General features: G+C 38.3%; 1 protein-coding gene across 1 annotated transcript in view; it reads right to left on the bottom strand.

The window, feature by feature from the left end:
• Nucleotides 1-21,247, bottom strand: part of OLA1 (Obg like ATPase 1) — a 157,624-nt gene that overhangs the window by 60,941 nt on the left and 75,436 nt on the right. The window contains exon 5 of the mRNA XM_043894255.1: nucleotides 6,938-7,113. Within this exon, the coding sequence (XP_043750190.1) occupies nucleotides 6,938-7,113 (176 nt within the window). The remainder of the gene's footprint in view (nucleotides 1-6,937; nucleotides 7,114-21,247) is intronic.

Raw genomic sequence — 21,247 nt, 5'->3', positions numbered from 1 at the left:
ACATTGCGAATGTACTTAATGCTGCTAAATTGTATGCTTAAAATGAGTAAAGTGGCTAAATCTTATTTCATGTGTAGTTTACCACAATAAAAAAAATTTTTTTTAAAGTAAGAAACTTCTGCTTCAGGCTATGTCTAAAGGTGACTAGGAAACGGAGGTGAAGGAACAGCAAAAGGGTAGAGCTGTAGTTGTTGTTCAGTCGCCCAGTCGTTCCCGACTCTTTGTGACCCCATGGACTGCAGCACACCAGGCTTCCCTGTCTATCACCAACTCCCGGAGTTTGTTCAGGTTCATGTTCATTGCATCGGTGATGCCGTCCAACCATCTCTTCCTCTGACGCCCTCTTCTCCTTCTGCCCTCAATCTTTCCCAGCATCAGGGACTTTTCCAGTGAGTTGTCTGTTCGCATCAGATGACCAAAATACTGTATCTTTAGCTTCAGCATCAATCCTTCCAGTGAATATTTAGGGTTGATCTCCCTTAAGATTGACTGATTTGATCTCCCAGCTGTCCAAGGGACTTTCAGGAGTCTTCTCCAGCACCAGAGTCCAAAGGCATCAATTTTGGGGCATTCTGCCTTCTTTATAGTCCAGCTCTCACAACTGTACATGACCAATGGGAAGACCACAGCCCTGACTATATGGACTTTATCGGCAGAGTAATGTCTCTGCTTTTCAACACACTGCCTAGGTTTGCTATCGCTTTCCTGCCAAGAAGCAGCTGTCCTCTGATTCCATGGCTTCAGTCACCATCTAAAGTGACTGTGGAGCCCAAGAAGAAGGAATCTGTCACTACTTCTGCCATTTCCCCTTCTATTTGCCATGTGGTAATTAAGCCGGATGCCATGATCCTAGTTTTTTCGACATTTAGTCTTAGAACTGTAGTTCAGTTCAGTTCAGTTCAGTCGCTCAGTTGTGTCCGACTCTTTGCGACCCCATGAATCGCAACACACCAGGCCTCCCTGTCCATCACCAGCTCCCGGAGTTTACTCAAACTCATGCCCATCGAGTCGGTGATGCCATCCAGCCATCTCATCCTCTGTTGTCCCCTTCTCCTCCTGCCCCCAATCCCTCCCAGCATCAGGGTCTTTTCCAGTGAGTCAACTCAAGTCGTGTCTGACTCTTTGTGACCCTATGGACTGCAGTATGCCAGCCTCCTCTGCCCTCCAATGTCTCCTTGAGTTTGCTCAAATTCATGTCCACTGAATTGGTGATGCTATCTAACCATCTTATCCTCTGTCACCCTCTTCTCCTTTTGCCTTCAATCTTTCCTAGCACCAGGGTCTTTTTTAGTGAGTCGGCTCTTTGCATCAGGTAGTCAAAGCATTGGAGCTTCAGCTTCAGCATTAGTCCTTTGAAAGAAAATTCAGGGTTGATTTCCTTTAGGACTGACTGGTTTGATACCCTTGCTGTCCAAGGGACCCTCAAGAGGCTTCTCTAATACCACAGTTCAAAAGCATCAATTCTTCATTGTGCAGCCTTCTTTATGGTCTGACTCTTATGTACAATGGCTACTGTACATAATGTACAGTGGCTACTGGAAAAACCATAGCTTTGACAATTCGACTTTGTCGGCAAAGTAATGCCTCTGCTTTTTAATATGCTGCAAAGGTTTGTTACAGGTTTTCTCCCAAGCAGCAAATGTGTCTTTTAATTTCATAGCTGCAGTCACTGTCTGCAGTGATTTTGGAGTCCAGGAAAATAAACTCTGTCCCTGTTTCCATTGTTTCCTCATCTATTTGCCATGAAGTGATGGGACTGGATGCCATGATCTTAGTTCTCTGAATGTTGCGTTTTAAGCCAGCTTTTTCACTCTCCTCTTTCACTTTCATCAAGAGGCTCTTTCCTCTTTGCTTTCTGCCATAAGGATAATGTCATCTATGTATCTGAGGTTATTAATATTTCTCCTGGCAATCTTGATTCTAGCTTGTGCTTCATCCAGCCTGGCATTTCGCTTGATCTACTCTGCATAGAAGTTAAATTAAACAGGATAACAATATATAGCCTTGACGTACTGCTTTCCCAATTTTGAGATGGTCTGTTGTTCCATGTCCAGTTCTAACTGTTGCTTCTTGACCTGCATACAGGTTTCTCAGGAGGCAGTAAGGTGGTCTGGTATTCCCATTTCTGTAAGAATTTTCCACAGTATGCTGTAAGCCACAGAGTCAAAGGCTTTAGCATAGTCAATGAAGCAGAAGTAGATGTTTTTCTGGAATTCTCTTGCTTTTTCGATCATTCAACATATGTTGGCAATTTGATCTCTGGTTTCTCTGCCTTTTCTAAATCCAGTTTATACATCCGGAAGTTCTCGGTTCATGTATTGTTGAAGCCTAGCTCGAAGGATTTTGAGCATTACCTTGCTAGCATGTGAATTGAGGACAACTGTGCAGCAGTTTCAGCATTATTTGGCATTGCCTTTCTTTGGGGTTGGAATGAAAACTGAACTTTTCCAGTCCTCTGGCCACTGCTGAGTTTACCAAATTTGCTGGCATATTGAGTACAGCACTTTAACAGCATAGTCTTTTAGGATTTTTAATAGCTTAGCTGGAATTCTATAACCTCTACTAGATCTGTTTGTAGGAATGCTTCCTAAGGCCCACTTGATTTCACACTCCAGGATGTCTGCCTCTAGGTTTGTGACCACACCATCGTGGTTATCTGGGTCATTAAGACCTTTTCTGCATAGTCCTTCTGTATATTCTTGCCACCTCTTCTTAATCTCTTCTGCTTCTGTCAGGTCCTTCCCATTTCTGTCCTTTATTGTGCCCATCTTTGCATGAAATGTTCCTTTGGTATCTCTAATTTTCTTGAAGAGATCTCTAATCTTTCCCATTTAATGATTTTTAAGTTAGGTAAAAATTAACTTTAAAAACTGCCCTAAGAATAATGAGAAGAAATCTGCTAATAGCTATATGTTTGGGGGACATCAATTATTTAATTCAGAGAGACCTGACAAGAAAAACAGATTATTTATAATTCCTGGTTGCCTTATTTAGTGGTTTAATCAGATAACTGTTAGTTTTATAAATATCTTAAATATGATGATTCCCAAATAATTAGTCAATACAAAATAAAATGATCCTTAAAGCTTTCTACCTTCATTTCCAAATTTTGTCTTTCCAAATAACATGTGTGTGCTGCACTGTGCTTAGTTGCTCAGTCGTGTCTGACTTTGTGACCCCACGGACTATAGCCCACCAGGCTCCACTGCCCATGGAATTTTCTAGGCAGGAATACTGGAGTGGGTTGCCATGCCTTTCTCTAGGGGATCTTCCCAACCCAGGGATTGAACCCAGGTCTCCCACACTGCAGGCGGATTCTTTACCATCTGAGCCACCAGGGACCAAGAATACTGGAGGGGGTAGCCTATCCCGTCTCCAGCGGATCCTCCTGACCCAGGAATCGAACCAGGGTCTCCTGCATTGCAGGTGGGTTCTTTACCAGTTGAGCTACCAGGGAAGCCCAACAGAATGTATATAAACTTTAAAATCAATCTTGATCTTGATGTCTCTGGTGTTAAAGTTAAGGTTTTAATGTGTCCTCAAAAGATAGGTTGAAATCTGTATCCCTCAGAGTGTAGCATTATGGAAATTAGGTAAAGATGCCTATCTGGTGTAGGGTGGGCTCTTAAACTGATTATAACTGGTATCCTTATAAGGAGCTTCCCCGGGGGCTCATAAGGTAAAGAATCCGCCTACAATGCAGGAAACCTGGGTTCAATCTCTGGGTCGGGAAGGTGCCCTGGAGAAGGAAATGGCTACCCACTCCAGTATTCTTCCCTGGGAAACCTCATGGACAGAGAAGCCCAGCAGGCTACAGTCCATACGGTCACAAAGAATCAGACATGACTGAGTGACTAACACTTTCACTTATAAGAAGAGGGAAACTTGGACAGGGACACAGGGGAAGGTGGCCATGTGAAGATGGAGGCAGAGACTGAAGTTATACCGCCACATGCCAAGGAATGCTTGGGGCTACCAAAAACTGAAAAAGCAAGAAAGGACTCTCCCGTCGGAGAGTTTCAAGGGAACACGGCCCTGCTGGCACCTTGATTTCAGACTTCTAGCCTCTTGAACTGTGAAAGAATACATTTCTATTATTTTAAGCCATCTAGTTTGTGATAATTGTTATGGCAGCCCTAGGAAACTATTGGGGCTTCCTTGGTGGTTCAGTGATAAAGAACCCACCTGACAATGAATGAGACTCAGGTTCAATCCTTGGGTTGAAAAGATCCTTTGGAGAAGTAAATGGCAACCCACTCCAGTATTCCTGCTTGAGAAATCCCAGGGACAGAGGAGCCTTGTGGGCTACAGTCCATGGGGTCGCAAAAGACTCAGACATGACTTAAAGACTAAATCACAAGAGACTTTTTATCTTATTTAATACTCTCTTGGCTTCCATATATCTTGGGTTACAGAAAATAATTATGTGTTAGAATTTCTAAGGATCTTGTTGCAGCGGGTTCTAAGCCACCAGGGAAGCCCCATAATGCACAATAGGGGTAATATTACTCCTAGAGAGGCAAAAACTGACTCTTGGGCGTGAAAAAGGAAAAAAACTTGGTTATTAAAATACTCTGTGGTCCTTCAAAGCTCAACTCTATCCAACAAATTCTTACTCATTAGTACTTAATTTCTCTCATTAGAAGAAATTTAATTAATTTAAATTTTCCTTAGGGACAATGATAATCAGAAAGAACGCTGAGAAACACAAATCTATACTTTATTCTGAAGCAGCTAAGTCTGAGGAAAGAAAATGATGAAATAATCTCAGTGTTTGGAAATAAGAAGTAATAGATGTTCTAATTTTTCTAATGTTCTAATTTTCTTCGAGAAGAAAGGCCAGGAAATGGTAGCCCAAGAATTTCAGAAGAATGTGATGTCTCTTTTCCCCATGTACAAGTAAAAGCAAGATCAACAAATTTTATTTTTCAGACAGTTACTGCTTCTGAAAGAGCTAAGAATGTCAGAAAGCATCAGCTAACTAAGGGATGACTGCTCAGCTTTATTCTAATCAGAAAATCATGCTACTCGGGGCAAAGGGATTGCCTTCAATCCCAGTATCTTTCATACGATTTTTCCCCTTTTCAGAAAGGAATATCTTTATCCATATGTGAAATCCCCTTTTCTGTCCTATATCTTGTATAATTTCCACAGACAAATTGCTTTCCTTTCTCCACTCTATTTGCATAGGGAAAAAGTGAAATAACCATGATGTCAAGAAAAGTCAAATGACTTGGGCTTGCTCCAAACTATCAAGAAATGAGTAGCACAACACAGGTCTCTCTGCTTTAAGACCAGGCACTTTCAACCATAATTTATTGGTAGTGTGCCTATGTTTAGATTCTGTAATTGATTTCTTCCTATTAGAGTTCCCTAATCAACTGTGTGTTTGCCAAACTTATTAAAAATAAATGAGAAAACAACAAAAAAAAAAGATAATAAGCTTCTAAAAATGGGAAAATAAAAAATAGGCATATTAAAATCACATGAAAAGTTAAAAAGAAAGAAAATTTCCTATAATAAAAAAGCCATAAAAAGCAAGAACAGTTTATGGAAGATGTTAATAAATGAGAAAATACAAAATTAAGCTGCTTTTTTATGGTAAAGACAATTTTTTTGTATTTAAACTAAAAGCTTCAAAGCCAATTTTGAAACATTGATTAGAATATTACTAAAAAGTATTCACAATAATGTGATAAAGAACATATTTGAATATTAAAGACAATGACATGTGTTTTCACTGCATAAAATGTTAAAATTATTTGTCTACTTTAATAGTGCATTCATTCAGTCAATTGCTATGGAAGATCAATTCCTTATATAAACCACTTCTTCAAATCCACAAAACTCATATTCAGTCATTTAGTTAAGTTTGGCAAATTTTCATCAGAAAATTCCGCATCTCCAACATTAAAGGTTTTCCCTGGTGGCTCAGATGGTAACGGAGAAGGCAATGGCACCCCACTCCAGTACTCTTGCCTGGAAAATCCCATGGACGGAGGAGCCTGGTAGGCTGCAGTCCATGGGGTTGTGAAGAGTCGGACATGACTGAGCGACTTCACTTTCACTTATCACTTTTATGCGTTGGAGAAGGAAATGGTAACCCACTCCAGTGTTCTTGCCTGGAGAATCCCAGGGATGGGGTCGCACAGAGTCGGACACGACTGAAGTGACTTAGCAGTAGCAGCAGTCAGACGGTAAAGCGTCTGCCTACAATGTGGGAGACCTGGGTTTGATCCCTGGGTTGGGAAGATCCCCTGGAGAAGGAAATGGCAACCCACTCCAGTATTCTTTCCTGGAAAATGCCATGGACAGAGGAGCCTGGTAGGCTACAGTCCACAGGGTCACAAAGAGTCGGACACGACTGAGCAACTTAACTTTCTAACATTAAAACTTGAGGCTACTAATTAATAGTAGCCATATAAATACTCAGTATTAGTGCTAAATATGGCTTGCTAAGAATACTTAACCAGTCTATCACAATGATCCTTTGTTGCCAAGAGAAAACAAAGTTTTTCAACAATGTTTGAACAGAAATGATCCTTGAATCATTCTAAGAGAGGGAACATTTGTACACCTATGACTGGTTCATGTTGATATTTGACAGAAAACAACAAAATTCTGTAAAACAATTGTCCTTCAGTTAAAAAAATAAATTTTTTAAAAATTAAAGAAAAAAAGACAATGGGGAACTATAAATACCAATTATAAATAATGATGGGGAATTATAAATAATAGGGAGAATGCTTTTTTCTTGTTACATTTTTCTCTTTAAAAGTATTTGCTGCTTTAGTAAAAGTTAAAAAAAAAGAAAGAGAAATGATTCTTGAATCCTAAAATTCCATAATAATATTAGATGTTATATGTGCTTTATTTTAAAAAAATTAATCAAAGAAAATGAACTCAAATATCTACAGAAGCTATAAATTTTACTTACATATTCAGGTTTTAGTTTTTTATCTCCTCCTCTCACAGCCACTTTCTCTAGTTTATCTATAATGGGCCCAATCATTTCCTCATCTTTAAGCTGAAGCTCTTCATGTATTATTTCTATATCTCGAACAGGATCTACACTTCCTTCAACATGTGTGATATCATCATCTTCAAAAGCACCTACAATAAATTAAAGCAAAGCAATTCAATAAACAAATAACACAGAAGGTCATTATTAGAGTGAGTCAAGATTCCTAGAAGGTTAACAATTTACTCAAATTATTCTGAATTCTTACAAGTAAGACAGAGTATTTTTTTTTTTCTGATTTCATATTATTTAGGGCACTATCAGTAAAATAATAATTCAAGAGCCTCAACATTTCAAAAACTGATTGAAATAAATAAAATTATGATTTTTACAGAAAGAAAATTATGCTCCAGAACTACCGGTATTTTCAGGTTTGGTACATTAAAAGAAACTGTATTCCAGGCATGAGAGTCTGAAGTTCTAAACTGCACTATTAGGGTTTCCAAGGGAAACTGGATTTGGGGGGGGTGTGTGTGAAATCATCTGGCAGACCTCTTTCCTGCTTCAATCTACTTTATCACTGTGGTCCTGACGGTGATTAGATAATGAACCACTCAGACACACAATTTACACAGCAGCTAATTTCACTGGCCTGATTTGAGGGTATGGTTTTTAGGGGGCTATCAAAGAAGCAGATGAAGGTGCATTTGTCATATGTGAGTGACAACCATTCACACTATCTGAACAAAATGGTGCTGGCCCTTATTAGAAACACATGCTATTATCACATATTTAAAGTGCAGTTGAAGCCATAATTTCAAATTGCCAACTGGAAACATAAGGGTACAACAACCAGATATTACTGAAGCATGTGTACTGACTTTATGCCCTTTTGAAGACATAATGTGGCAACATAATTCAGCTGGGATTTACTCAAATTATCAGATAACAGTATCACAAAAATGAACAAATACTAAGAAATATTATAAACAGAAAGCAATGGTATACCCACAGAACAATAAACACATTTATAGCAAATTAATTTAATTAAAATTACCAATTAGATTATATTTCCAAAATGAGATGTTTTCAAACATAAAGGATCAATTATTTTAGATAGAAGGTATCACAGGAATCATTAAAGACAGATTGAGTTTGATAAGAGAAAAACAGTGACTATAGCTCATTCTTACATATTAGAAGACCAAGACATTCTCATTGTAGGTGCAAAGTTTTTAAATATAATTTCCCAGAATTAGACATAATTGATCTGCTCATATCTTAATGTGGAACTATTTGGTAATAATAAATTTAAAGCAAATTATTACAATTAAGTATAAATATTTAAATTAATACTTAAGTATTACTGACAAACAATCAATGTTATACAGTATCTGATTCACATGAACAAAATTAAGTTAGAAATGAGGAGCTACATTATATCCTACTAATAAACACACCAGACAATGGTTTAGGTAAATTTTCTGAATATCCTAAAATTACGAAAAAATTCTCCCTGGAAGCACAATATTAACTTCTTGTCATCATGAGGCAACTTATACAAATAACACAATAAAACAGGAAAACTGAAAATAAAGGTTAGTTTCCTGGCAGTCAGATCAACAAAGGAAACATGGTCAGTTCAGTTACAGAAATAAAAAACTTCCTGGACCAAGAGGCTAGTAAGACAGGTGGTCCAGAGAATTTTGGATACTGTTTTATGGCCTAGTCCAGTAACAGCACATTGAGTGGCCTGTCAACAAAATATTTGCCAAACCTGAGAATGGACATTCTCAGCACCGTGGGATAAAATGGTCATGAAATGCCCCCCTCAAAATCATGGTCAAGTTTATGAGCAAAAAGGGGCTCTGCCAACTGAAGATTGACACTTGCCATCTACATCTACAGAGATTATATCATGGCCACTGCAACTGCTGACTTTCAACGGCCCTGAAAGGAGTTCAGGGTGAAGATCAAGAATGAGGCGCTCCGTGCTCTGGGAAAAACTGGCAGAACAGGCCTTCAGATAGTTAGATCTTTTCAGGAGATTTTATGAGTCCCAATTCTTGCATCTTCTCATACCTAGAGAAACACTGACATCATTAATGGTGCTATCTGCTTTGGCTATTAAGGAAAAATTTTACAATTAAAAGTCAAAATAGAGTACTCAGCTATGGTTCAGACATCCTGAGAAATAACCAGGTGTTACTATGGGTGTAATTTCAGATTAGACATTGTATTGCTAAACACTTGAGTTTTCTGAGTCGTGTCAGGCTTAGATGCCACCATTCTCAAAACAATGTCTGCTGGAAGCTAGTAACTTCTACCTTACTTTTTATAAAACTAGGCAACTGGCCACCTGGCTACAAGTCTCCCTGAAGTGCCAGGTCCAGACTGGGTTTCAGGCCTATTCTTCTAAAAGAAAGAGATTTATTTTGTCTATTAAAACTCCAGTTATCCCTACTCTAGCTACTACTAACTGGGTATGTTACAACAAAATGGCAGACCAAGGGATTGAGATTTTAATCATACAAGGCTCAAATCTAGGACTTGGAACTCAGGAATACTTCCAATTCAGTGTCTCTTCTCCAGGCTGAGGCAGTCCTATGCCCCATTTTGACAAGAGATTATCACAGTCATAGTTGCCCTGTTCCCTAAATTAAAGCTGAGCAGGACTCTGTGGGGTGGCGACTCTGGAGTACAGACCTGCTGTACTGTAAAATATAGGCTTTATTCAGCCTCCTTGACCTTCCCTGAGTTCCAAAGGGTAGATTCAAACAATTGCTAATCAGGGAACAGAAAAAATACAGAAACAGAGGGAAAACAATCAAATGGTGGTACAGCCTAGAGACGGGTTCTGGTTCTTACTCAAAGAAATATGCATAACAATGTCTTTTGAGTTCTTCTACAGAACTGGAGCCCCCACCCAGGTGAAAGATGGTAACTTCAGACTAAACACAAGATTCCTAGAACACAGCTCTGTTGCTTGACCACCAGCCAATCACCCCAAATGTTGCCTCCTGTTTCTGGGGACCAGTGATGACCATCCTGTTAGGTCTCCTGTTTGGCCCCTGTCTATTTTATCTCCGAGAGGCGCCAACAGTTTCAAACTAAGTTGCTGTTATTACAAGAGTAAAAGCTGGTTTCAGATATAAAACACCTCAACTCAGGTCAGGTATAGAGAGACTTCTGCTCTGCTAGGCAGGCCTACGCCCAGGCACAGCAGGAAGAAGTTACAGAAGAAAGAGACCTCGACCCCAATTCCCAAAAAGCATCTTGAGTATGAAGCCTCTCAAGGGAGAGTTGTTAGGGAAAACACACTGCCTGTCCATCCACCTAATGTTATTCAGATCTCAATATTCAACTGCCCTCACAGATGATATAGAAGACCCATGATTGGGCCTTCCACAGAAACAACAAGACAGGGGGGAATGTGAGGCTGCGCCATGACAGGCAGCCTAGATTAAGAGTAGGCCTGGTTTTCCAGGGTAACATGATTATCAGGCCACCTGGAGCCAGCCAATCAATATGCGCCCAGTAAGGAAAAGGGAACCTATCAGGGGAAAGCTGAAAAGCCCGCGAACGCCCAAGTTTGAAAAAAGTCCGCGAAGGTTTGAGCCAATAAGATTACTTTGCAAACATGTAACCAATCCGCTTAAGCCAGCTACCAACTGCTTATGCACACCTTATAAATTGTGTAACAGCTCGGGCTCAGCGCTTTCTGACCCTGCACCACTGCGTTGGTTGCGGCAGTAAGCCCTGACTCGAGTCAGCAATAAACTTCACTTTTTTGTGAAAAACAAAAAAAAAGAAATAAAAAAACTTATGACACTTAGAATGAAATATTTCTTACAAAGCCATCTTGAATGTAGGGGCTAATGAGTAATTATAGTGATATCCTTAACAACATTCCTAAAGTAAATGCATCAGCAGATTTTAAATGGCAATCTATTCATTTCAGCCCTCAATTTTAACCAAGTAGACAATAGAAACTGAACTGCACTGTTGTTCCCATGCTTGACAGTATCACTATTTTATTCATTTATTTATGAGGTGGAAACATATTATGCAAATAACAAGTTTATTTTCAAAAATATTGCCAAAAATTAAAATAAAAATTAAGTGAAGGGAACATTAGAGTTATCTTCAAAACTGAATAGCCCTGGGAACAACTGAGGTCTAAAAGAGCTGTAAAATACAAGCTTACAGAAAATTCGGTGGCCATTTGGACAACTTCCCATCCTTTTTTTTTTTAACAGCCAGATAGATATATTTTATTTATTTATTTTTCTTTTTAAAATTAATTTACTTTAATTGGAGGCTAATTACTTTACCATATTGTAGTGGTTTTTGCCATACATTGACATGAATCAGCTATAGGTGTACATGTGTTCCCCATCCTGAACCCCCCTCCCACCTCCCTCCCCATCCCATCCCTCTGGGTCATCCCAGTGCACCAGCCCTGAGCACCCTGTCTCATGCATTGAACCTGGACTGGCGATCTGTTTCACATATGATAATATACATGTTTCAATGCTATTCTCTCAAATCATCCCACCCTCGCCTTCTCCCACAGAGTTCAAAAGTCTGTTCTTTATATCTCGTCTCTTTTGATGTCTTGCATATAGGGTCATTGTTACCATCTTCCTAAATTCCATATATATGTGTTAGTATACTGTATTGGTGTTTTTCTTTCTGACTTACTTCACTCTGTATGGTAGGCTCCAGTTTCACCCACCTCATTAGAACCGATTAAAATGTGTTCTTTTTAGTAGCTGAGTAACATTCCATTGTGTATATGTACCACAGCTTTCTTATCCATTCATCTGCTGATGGACATCTAGGTTGCTTCCATGTCCTGGCTATTGTAAACAGTGCTGTGATGAACACTGGGGTAACACATATCTTTCAATTCTGGTTTCCTCGGTGTGTATGCCCAGCAGTGGGATTGCTGGGTTGTATGGCAGTTCTATTTCCAATTTTTTAAGGAATCTCCACTCTGTTCTTCATAGTGGCTGTATTAGTTGGCATTCCCACCAACAATGTTAGAGCGATCCCTTTTCTCCACACCCTCTCCATCATTTACTGTTTGTAGACTCTTTGATAGCAGCCTTCTGACTGGCGTGAGATGGTACCTCACTGTGGTTTTGATTTGCATTTCTCTGATAATGAGTGATGTTGAGCATCTTTTCATGTGTTTGTTAGCCATCTATATGTCTTCTTTGGAGAAATGTCTTTTTAGTTCTTTGGCCCATTTTTTGATTGGGTCATTTATATTTCTGGAATTAAGCTGCAGGATCTGCTTGTATATTTTTGAGATTAATTCTTTGTCAGTTGTTTCGTTTGCTATTATTTTCTCCCATTCTGAAGGCTGTCTTTTCACCTTGCTTATCGTTTCCTTCATTGTGCAAAAGCTTTTAATTAGGCCCCATTTGTTTATTATTGCTTTTATTTCCATTACTCTGGGAGGTGGGTCATAGAGGATCCTGCTGTGATTTATGTCGGAGAGTGTTTTACCTATGTTTTCCTCTAGGAGTTTTATAGTTTCTGGTCTTACATTTAGATCTTTAATCCATTTTGAGTTTATTTTTGTGTATGGTTTTAGAAAGTGTTCTAGTTTCATTCTTTTACAAGTGGTTGACCAGTTTTCCCAGCACCACTTGTTAAAGGGATTGTCTTTTCTCCATTGTATATTTTTGCCTCCTTTGTCAAAAATAAGGTGTCCATTGGTGCATGGATATATCTCTGTGCTTTCTATTTTGTTCCATTGATCTATATTTCTGTCTTTGTGCCAGTACCATACTGTCTTGATGACTGTAGCTTTGTAGTGTAGTCTTAAGTCAGGCAGGTTGATTCCTCCAGTTAGTTCCATTCTTCTTTCTCAAGATTGCTTTGGCTATTCAAGACTTTTTGCATTTCCATACAAATTGTGAAATTATTTGTTCTACTTCTCTGAAAAATACCGTTGGTAGCTTGATGGGGATTGCACTGAATCTATACATTGCTTTGGGTAGTATACTCATTTTTACTATATTGATTCTTCCGATCCATGAACATGGTATATTTCTCCATCTATTTGTGTCATCTTTGCTTTCTTGCATCAGTGTTTTATAGTTTTCTATATATAGGTCTTTTGTTTCTTTAGGTAGATTTGTTCCTAAGTATTTTATTCTTTTTGTTGCAATGGTGAGTGGAACTGTTTCCTTAATTTCTCTTCCTGTTTTCTCATTGTTAGTGTATAGGAATGCAAGGGATTTTTGTGTGTTAATTTTATATCCTGCAACTTCTCTATATTCATTGATTAGCTCTAGTAATTTTCTGGTGGAGTCTTTAAGGTTTCCTATGTAGAGGATCATGTCATCTGCAAACAGTGAGAGTTTCACTTCTTCTTTTCCTATCTGGATTCATTTCTTTTTCTGCTCTGATTGCTGTGGCTAAAACTTCCAAAACCATGTTGAATAGTAGTGGTGAGAGTGGGCACCCTTGTCTTATTTCTGATTTAAGGGGAAATGCTTTCAATTTTTCACCACTGAGGATAATGTTTGCTGTGGGTTTGTCATATATAGCTTTTATTATGTTGAGGTATGTTCCTTCTGTGCCTGCTTTCTGGAGGGTTTTTATCATAAATGGATGTTGACTTTTGTCAAAGGCTTTCTCTGCATCTATTGAGATAATCATATGGTTTTTATCTTTCAATTTGTTAATGTGGTGTATCACATTGATTGATTTGCAAATACTGAATCCTTGCATCCCTGGGGTAAAGCCCACTTGGTCATGATGTATGATCTTTTTAATATGTTGTTGGATTCTGTCTGCTAGAATTCTGTTAAAGATTTTCGCATCTATGTTCATCAGTGATATTGGCCTGTAGGTTTCTTTTTTTGCGGCATCTTTGTCTGGTTTTGGTACTAGGGTGATGGTGGCCTCATAGAATGAGTTTGGAAGTTTACCTTCCTCTGCAATTTTCTGGAAGAGTTTGAGTAGAATAGGTGTTAGCTCTTCCCTAAATTTTTGGTAGAATTCAGCTGTGAAGCCATCTGGTCCTGGGCATTTGTTTGCTGGAAGATTTCTGATTACAGTTTCGATTTCTGTGCTTGTGATGGGTCTGTTAAGATTTTCTATTTCTTCCTGGTTCAGTTTTGGAAAGTTATATTTTTTCTAAGAATTTGTCCATTTCTTCCAAGTTGTCCATTTTACTGGCATACAGTTGCTGATAGTAGTTTCTTATGACCCTTTGTATTTCAGTGTTGTCTGTTGTGATTTCTCCATTTCATTTCTAATTCTGTTGATTTGATTCTTCTCCCTTTGTTTCTTGATGAGTCTAGCTAATGGTTTGTCTATTTTATTTATCTTCTCAAAGAACCAGCTTTGTTGATTTTTGCTATGGTCTCCTTTGTTTCTTTTTCATTTATTTCTGCCCTAGTTTTTATGATTTCTTTCCTTCTACTAACCCTAGGGTTCTTCATTTCTTCTTTTTCTAGTTGCTTTACGTGTAGAGTTAGGTTATTTATTTGATTTTTCTCTTGTTTCTTGAGGTAAGCTTGTATTGCTATGAACCTTCCCCTTAGCACTGCTTTTACTGAACCCCATAGGTTTTGGGTTGCAACTTCCCATTCTTAACACTAAAAAATTAGAGATTACTTTCTAAAGACATGCTCCTGGGTCAATAGACATCACCATATACTCATGTTATAGTAATCTTTCATATCTTTTTTTAGTACAAGACCTACTGGTTAAGAACAAGGGCTTTAATGGGCCTGTGGTCATAAAATCCTAGACAAATCACTGAACCTCTAAGGATCTCAGTATCATATCTTTAAAATGAAGATATCTCTACCTTTCAGAGGATGGGTATGATTAAACTAGATAATATATGTAAAGTGCTTAACAGAGAGTCCAGCACACAGAACTCTTTCAGTAACCAGGGCATATACTATTTTTTTAGGATGTAGGAATTAGTACTTTAGAAGAAATTCCACAGTAATGTATTCAAACATTAATTCTGAGTAATATCATTTCATGTCACTCAATTCACCTGAGAACAGGTCAAAATAAACTTTGTAGATTTTAGGTTTCCGCTCCCCGCCCCCATTAATTCTTACTAGTTGACCAGAAGCTTTTTTACGCTAGCCCATGGTGAAAGTTATTTCAACTTCACATTCACTAAAATGATTATTATAAAAAATATTACAATTACTATCACAATTCTCTTTTGGGGAAATACTTTACCAGTAAAGAAGTCATCATGAAGACTATAATATGTCATACTGAATTGCTTGATGAGAAAGTTATTTCTCTTTCAATTCTCTTTTAGTCCTTCTGATTATGCCAAGGAGAAAATGTCAGCTTGATATTGCTGGTCTTTAATGCTTAACATTTGTAAATTTAACTTTTTATCAACAGAGCACAACTCACCTCAGAGCTTCTAAAGGCTAAAAAATTCAATAAATATGTGGTTTTCACTGCATGCATTCTTTTTATCTTCAATTTTGGCAAGCAATACCAATTTTTTCACTTAAATTACAAAGTTTCCCGTTTAAAACTGTTTAAATAGAAAACTGTGACAAAATTTCCTATTTAAATAAATTAAAAATGTGAGGTCACTTTTTTTAAATAAAATCAAGAAATGTCTGAAAATATTAACTATGGTCATTTTAGTGGTAGGATATCATCTGATTTTTAAAAACTATTTTAGTACTATTCTATATAAAATAGGATAATGTGATACAGCATGTATCACAGAGAGGAGAGGGCAGCACTGTTGGGCAATACTTGAATTAGGACAGTCAGAGACTCCTCTCTGAGGAGATGATACTGGAGCTGAGACTAGACTGGTCAGAATGAGAGAGTAATGTGAAGACCTACAGGAAGAGAGTTCTAAGAAGTAGGAATAAGGTCAGTGTGGGTGAACCACAGCAGACAATGGTAAATCAAACTGACGTTGGAAAAGCAGAGCAGTTCACCAACATTTGTAACCATGGCTATCTGGATTCTATTCTAGCTATAATGTGAAGCCATTGATTGGAGCTTTAAATAAAGGGAAAGTAGCATGATGATATATGATTTATGAGCTAAATAAGCTACTGTGGTTACTCTAAGAAGAAGAGATTCTAAGGGAGAGGATAAGAGTGAGGGCAGAAAGACTAAGTTAGGGGGTAAGTGCAGTGGTGCAGGTAAATGGTAATGTGAGATGAAACTGTTGCTGTAGAGAAGATGAGAAAGTTTGTACTGGGAATGGACTACAGAATGGACTACCTGTAGGATGGAAGGTCATGACAGGAGATATAAAATTGGAAATTATCAGATGTGTTTAAAGTTATGGGTCTGGACAACATCACATAGAGAGACCACTCAAAAACTCAGGTGTCTGATAGAAAAGGATTTGGCAAAAGAGAGTACAAAGTGGTGACAAAGTCAGAGAAAAAGCAGGAGTGTGCTCTTATAGGAGTAAGGGAAAGAAAATGTTTTATGAAGAAGGGAGTATTCAACTGCGTCAGATGCTGTTTAGTGGTAAAGAAAGCAAGCAGAGAAAGCTGATCACTGCTTCTGACAAAGAGTGGTTCTTGGAAAAACACTCTGTTATAACCCTTTCCATGAGTCTATTACTTCCATATATCAGAGATGAGAATAACATGACTAAAGGATGTAAACATGGACCTATCCTCTTACTCCTTGCAACTGGGGAGTACTAAAAAAAAGCTAAGTCTGAGCATCATTCAGTTCATTCAGCTTTGAAAATATTTCTCTCTGTATAGACTCTAAGTGGATTATTTACACAAGGTAAAATACCATAAGATTTCTCAGTCTTTGAAAGAGATCCTATCAGTCAAGAAGGGGGCCCGTTTTGAAATTACAGCCACTTTCAAAGTTTCACGTTCTAAGTATGCTAGCACAAACAAACACTGAAAGAAAAACGGACTAACTGCATGCTGGTCACCCAACTGGTACAGAAATACTCATTTCTTCTGTATTACTTTATAATGAACATGCACTGTTCATATAAAATAAGTCATTTTTAAAAGTCATTCTTTTTTAAAACAATAAACAAGCTTAACTTGCAGAAAAACTTTAAACAAATTTTACTTAAAATTTTGGCTTTGCAGTGACTAGCCACAAGGAGAAAATCATTATTACTATGGAAATTATTTTATATCTGTACATTTCTTTATATACACATAAAATGGGTGACTGAAAATAATACCAATGATTATAGTCTCATTATTAAATGATGTGTTATAAGAGAAATTTAACCATAAGCTAGGCTCATATTAGATTCCATCACAAAAAGTTTCCACCCAGCAATCCTGCAATGTTTCCTTTCCCAACAAAGGACCTTTTTCAAACCATCTTGACTTCTCTCACATTTCCAATGCTTTCCTCTTCTCTTCTGCTACCTAGTAAATGATCTAATCTTTCTCACTTCACAGAGAAAATGCAAGTCATCTTGGGGGTTTTCCACAATTTTTCCTTCTTTCTAGAAGCAAAATGGAAAGCATTACCTTCTACTACCTCTGCTCTGGATCTTATCCTCTTCCAAGGAAGTTTGGTCCACAGACTGCTCTTTGTATTTCCTGAGACCTCAGCCTATCATGCCTCTCTCTCCCCTATATTTGAAACATCTCCATTTTCACTAATACTTCCCCATCAATATTTAAGTAGCCTTAAGAGTCTATCAGGTTGGTGCAAAAGTAACTGCAGTTTTGCACTGAGGAAATTTGCAGTTTGATATGGAACACATTCTTAAATAGATGTGGTTATGTTATACATCATTTTAATGTGCATTTCTTGCTTTGTTTTTTGCTAATGACATTACTTGCAGTTTATTTTATATTTATTTTAAACTACAGAAATGGTGTTAGACAAAAAGAAAATTCGAACTTTTTTTTTTAAGTTCAAAATGAGTCATTAAGCAGCAGAGAAAACTTGTAACATCAACAATGCACCTGGCCCAGGAACTGCTAACAAATGTACAATGCAGTGGTGGTTCAAGAAGTTTTGTAAAGGAGATGAGAGCCTTGAAGAAGAGGAGCACAGTGGCCGGCCATCGGAAGTTGATGACGACCAACTGAGAGCAATCATTGAAGCTGATACTCTTACGACTACATGAGAAGGTGCCGAAGAACTCAATGTCAACTGTTCTACAGTCATTCAGCATTTGAAGCAAATTAGAAAGGTGAAAAAGTTCCATAAGTAGGTGCCTCATGAGCTGACCGAAAATCAAAATAGTCATCATTTTGAAGTGTCACCTTCTCTTATTCCATGCTCAATGGCAAACCATTTCTCGATTAGATTGTGGCGTGTGACAAAAAACGGATTTTATACAACTGGTGACAACCAGCTCAGTGCTTGAACTGAGAAGAAGCTCCAAAGCCAAACTTGTACCAAAAAAGGTCATGGCAACTGTTCAGTGCTCTGTTGACACTCTGATACACTACAGCTCTCTGAATCTTGGCAAAACCATTACATCTGAGGATTATGCTCAGCAAATCAATGAGATCCACTGAAAACTGCAACACCTGTAGCCGGTACTGGTCAACAAAATGGGCCCAAATCTTCTCCATGACAATGCCTGACCACACGTTGCACAACCAATGATTCAAATGTTGAACCAATGGGGCTACGAACTTTTGCCTCATCTGCCATATTCACCTGACCTCTTACCAACGGACTACCACTTCTCTAAGCATCTTGACAACTTTTTGCAGGGAAAATGCTTCCATAACCAGCAGGAGGCAGAAAATGCTTTCCAAGGGTTAGTCGTATCCTGAATCACGAAAAAAAATTTTTTTAACTTTTATTTTCTATTGGAATATAGTTGATTTATAATCAACAATATATATTTTTTAAAACCCTTATACAACTTAACAGAAAAGCAAAAAACCCAATTTAAAAATGAGAGGCTCTGAATAGTCATTTTTCCAAAGACGACAAACAAACAGCCAATAAATACAGGAAAAGGTGCTCAACATCACTAATCATCAGGGAAATACAAATCAAAGTTACAATAAAAGATCACCTCACACCTGTAAGAATGGCTATTACCAAAAAAAAAAAAAACCCAAGAAATAACAGATGCTGGCAAGAATGTGGAGAAAAGGGAGCCCTTATGTACTGCTGGTGTGTGTGTGTGTTAGCTGCTCAGTCATGTCCCACTCTTTGCCACCCCAGAGACTGTAGCCCGCCAGGCTCCTTTGTCCATGGAATTCTCCAGGTAACAATAGTGGACTGGGTAGCCATTCCCTTATCCAGGGGATCTTGCTGACTCAGGGATCAAACCCAGGTCTCCCGCACTGCAGGCAGATTCTTTACTATCTGAGAGCCACCAGGGAAGCCCTGCACTGCTGGAGGGAATGCCAACTAGTGCAGATATTATGAAAAACAGTATGGAGATTGCTCAAAAAATTAAAACTAGAAACTACCATATAACCCATCAGTTCCACTTCTTGGTATTTACCCAAAGGAACCAAAATCATTATTTTGAAAACATATCTGCACTCCAGTATTCAATGCAGCACTTTTTACAACTGCCAAGACATGGAAACAAGAGATCATCAAAAGATTTTTTTTTAATGTGGCATGTATACAATTGATTATCCAATAATAAAAAGACAGAAATCCTGCCATTTGTGACAACACAGATGGATCTTGAGGGCATTACACTAAGTGAAGTCAGACAGAGAAAGATATATACCAATACTGTATGATCTCACTTATATGTGGACTAGGGAAAAAAAAAATCAGGAACAAATAGATGAAACCGAAGCTACAGATACAGAGAAGAAACTAATGGCCTCCAGAAGCAGTGGCTGAAACGTGTGGAGGAGGCCAAAAGCCACAAATTTCCAACTATAAAGTAAATAACTCATAGGGATGTAATATACAGAATGGTGATTACAGTTCATATTACTTGATTTGAAAGTTACTAAGAGAGATTTTTTTCTTTTAACCAGTCATCTTTTATTGGGTGTTAATTCTCCATTAGGCTATGAAAGGATTCAGGGGTGCCTGGCAGAGGTCATGGCCAGGAATGCAGAATGTGCCCTCTTCAGTGGTCCTTGCTTGGCTCTCTTGTTTAAGTTCCCTGTAAGAACAGCAAACAGTTGAAAAGCATGTAAACTGCCAGCACCATGGAAAGCCTAGCGACACTCCCTTTCTTCATGTTTAACTTGCTGTAATACTGGCAATACTCTCTGAACTGCTCCAGCAACGCCTTTAGGGATGAAATCTCGCATTAGTATCCAGCTTGGCAGCTCCCTTCATTTGACATCCAGGAGTTTCTTTTCCTTCAGTGGTACAGCTGACGCCATCTTGGAGTCCTGGCAGTCTGCTCCAGTAAGAACTCTTCCGTGTTGAGCAAGGTTTGAGGCACAACAAAAAGACTTCCCACATTCTTCATAGGGTTTCTCACCACCATGAATTATCTGATGCAGAAAAAGAGATGAATGTTTCCCAGAAATAAATGTTTTTCTATCACTGATTATTTTATAACTTGAATCCAAATCTGTATTCCAGCTTCTTGTTTCTTCCCTCGCAACCATCCAGGGGTCTCTTCCTTCCTCCAATAACACAGTTATATCTGGCTTAGAAATGGAATGGCCCAGTGAGACCAAGTTACTATAGTTCTCCATCATCACATCGCGTGAATCACAGATTTTTACGCTACAAGAATAAACAAACATACTTCTCATTGGCAAATATGTGTTGATTGTAATGCTTCCTATTTTGATTAACAAAAATGTGTTTGAGCCTAGTTATAATGATTTAAAACTCACGGTCCAAAACTGCAATTACTTTTTTGCCAACCTGATATATTAAATCAGTCAAGTCAGTCACCCTCAGACATTAATTCCCTTTCCACCTATTGCTTTCTTTCCTCCTGTTCAGACCCAAACTTCCTGGCTCCGAGCTGTACCTGCCCTCTCCACTTCTTTACCTCCTATACAAAACACAGCAGTTTGGAATGTGCCTCCACCGTGCTATGAGAAATCAGTCTCAAAAAGGGACACCGATGATTTGTCTTCATGATGTTGAACCTTAACAGCCATTTTTCAGGACTCTTATATCACCTCTCACTAGCATCTACCTTCAGAGCACTGACGAAGTCTCTCCCATGGCTTCTTTTCAACTGTGTCTCCTGATTTCCTTCTGCTCTCCCCAGCCATGTCTTCTCAGGCTACATCTTTCCTTGCTCTAGCCACACCATAAATACTGGTGTCTCTCTCAGCTCTCTTCTCTTTTTTTTTTTTTTCAGCTCTCTTCTCTTAACACTCTATTACACACTCATTA

This window comes from Cervus elaphus, chromosome 33 (genome assembly GCF_910594005.1).
Source record: "Cervus elaphus chromosome 33, mCerEla1.1, whole genome shotgun sequence".
NCBI lineage: Eukaryota > Metazoa > Chordata > Mammalia > Artiodactyla > Cervidae > Cervus > Cervus elaphus.
The sequence above is the reverse complement of the archived record's forward strand: the minus strand, read 5'-3'. Positions and strand labels throughout refer to the sequence as shown.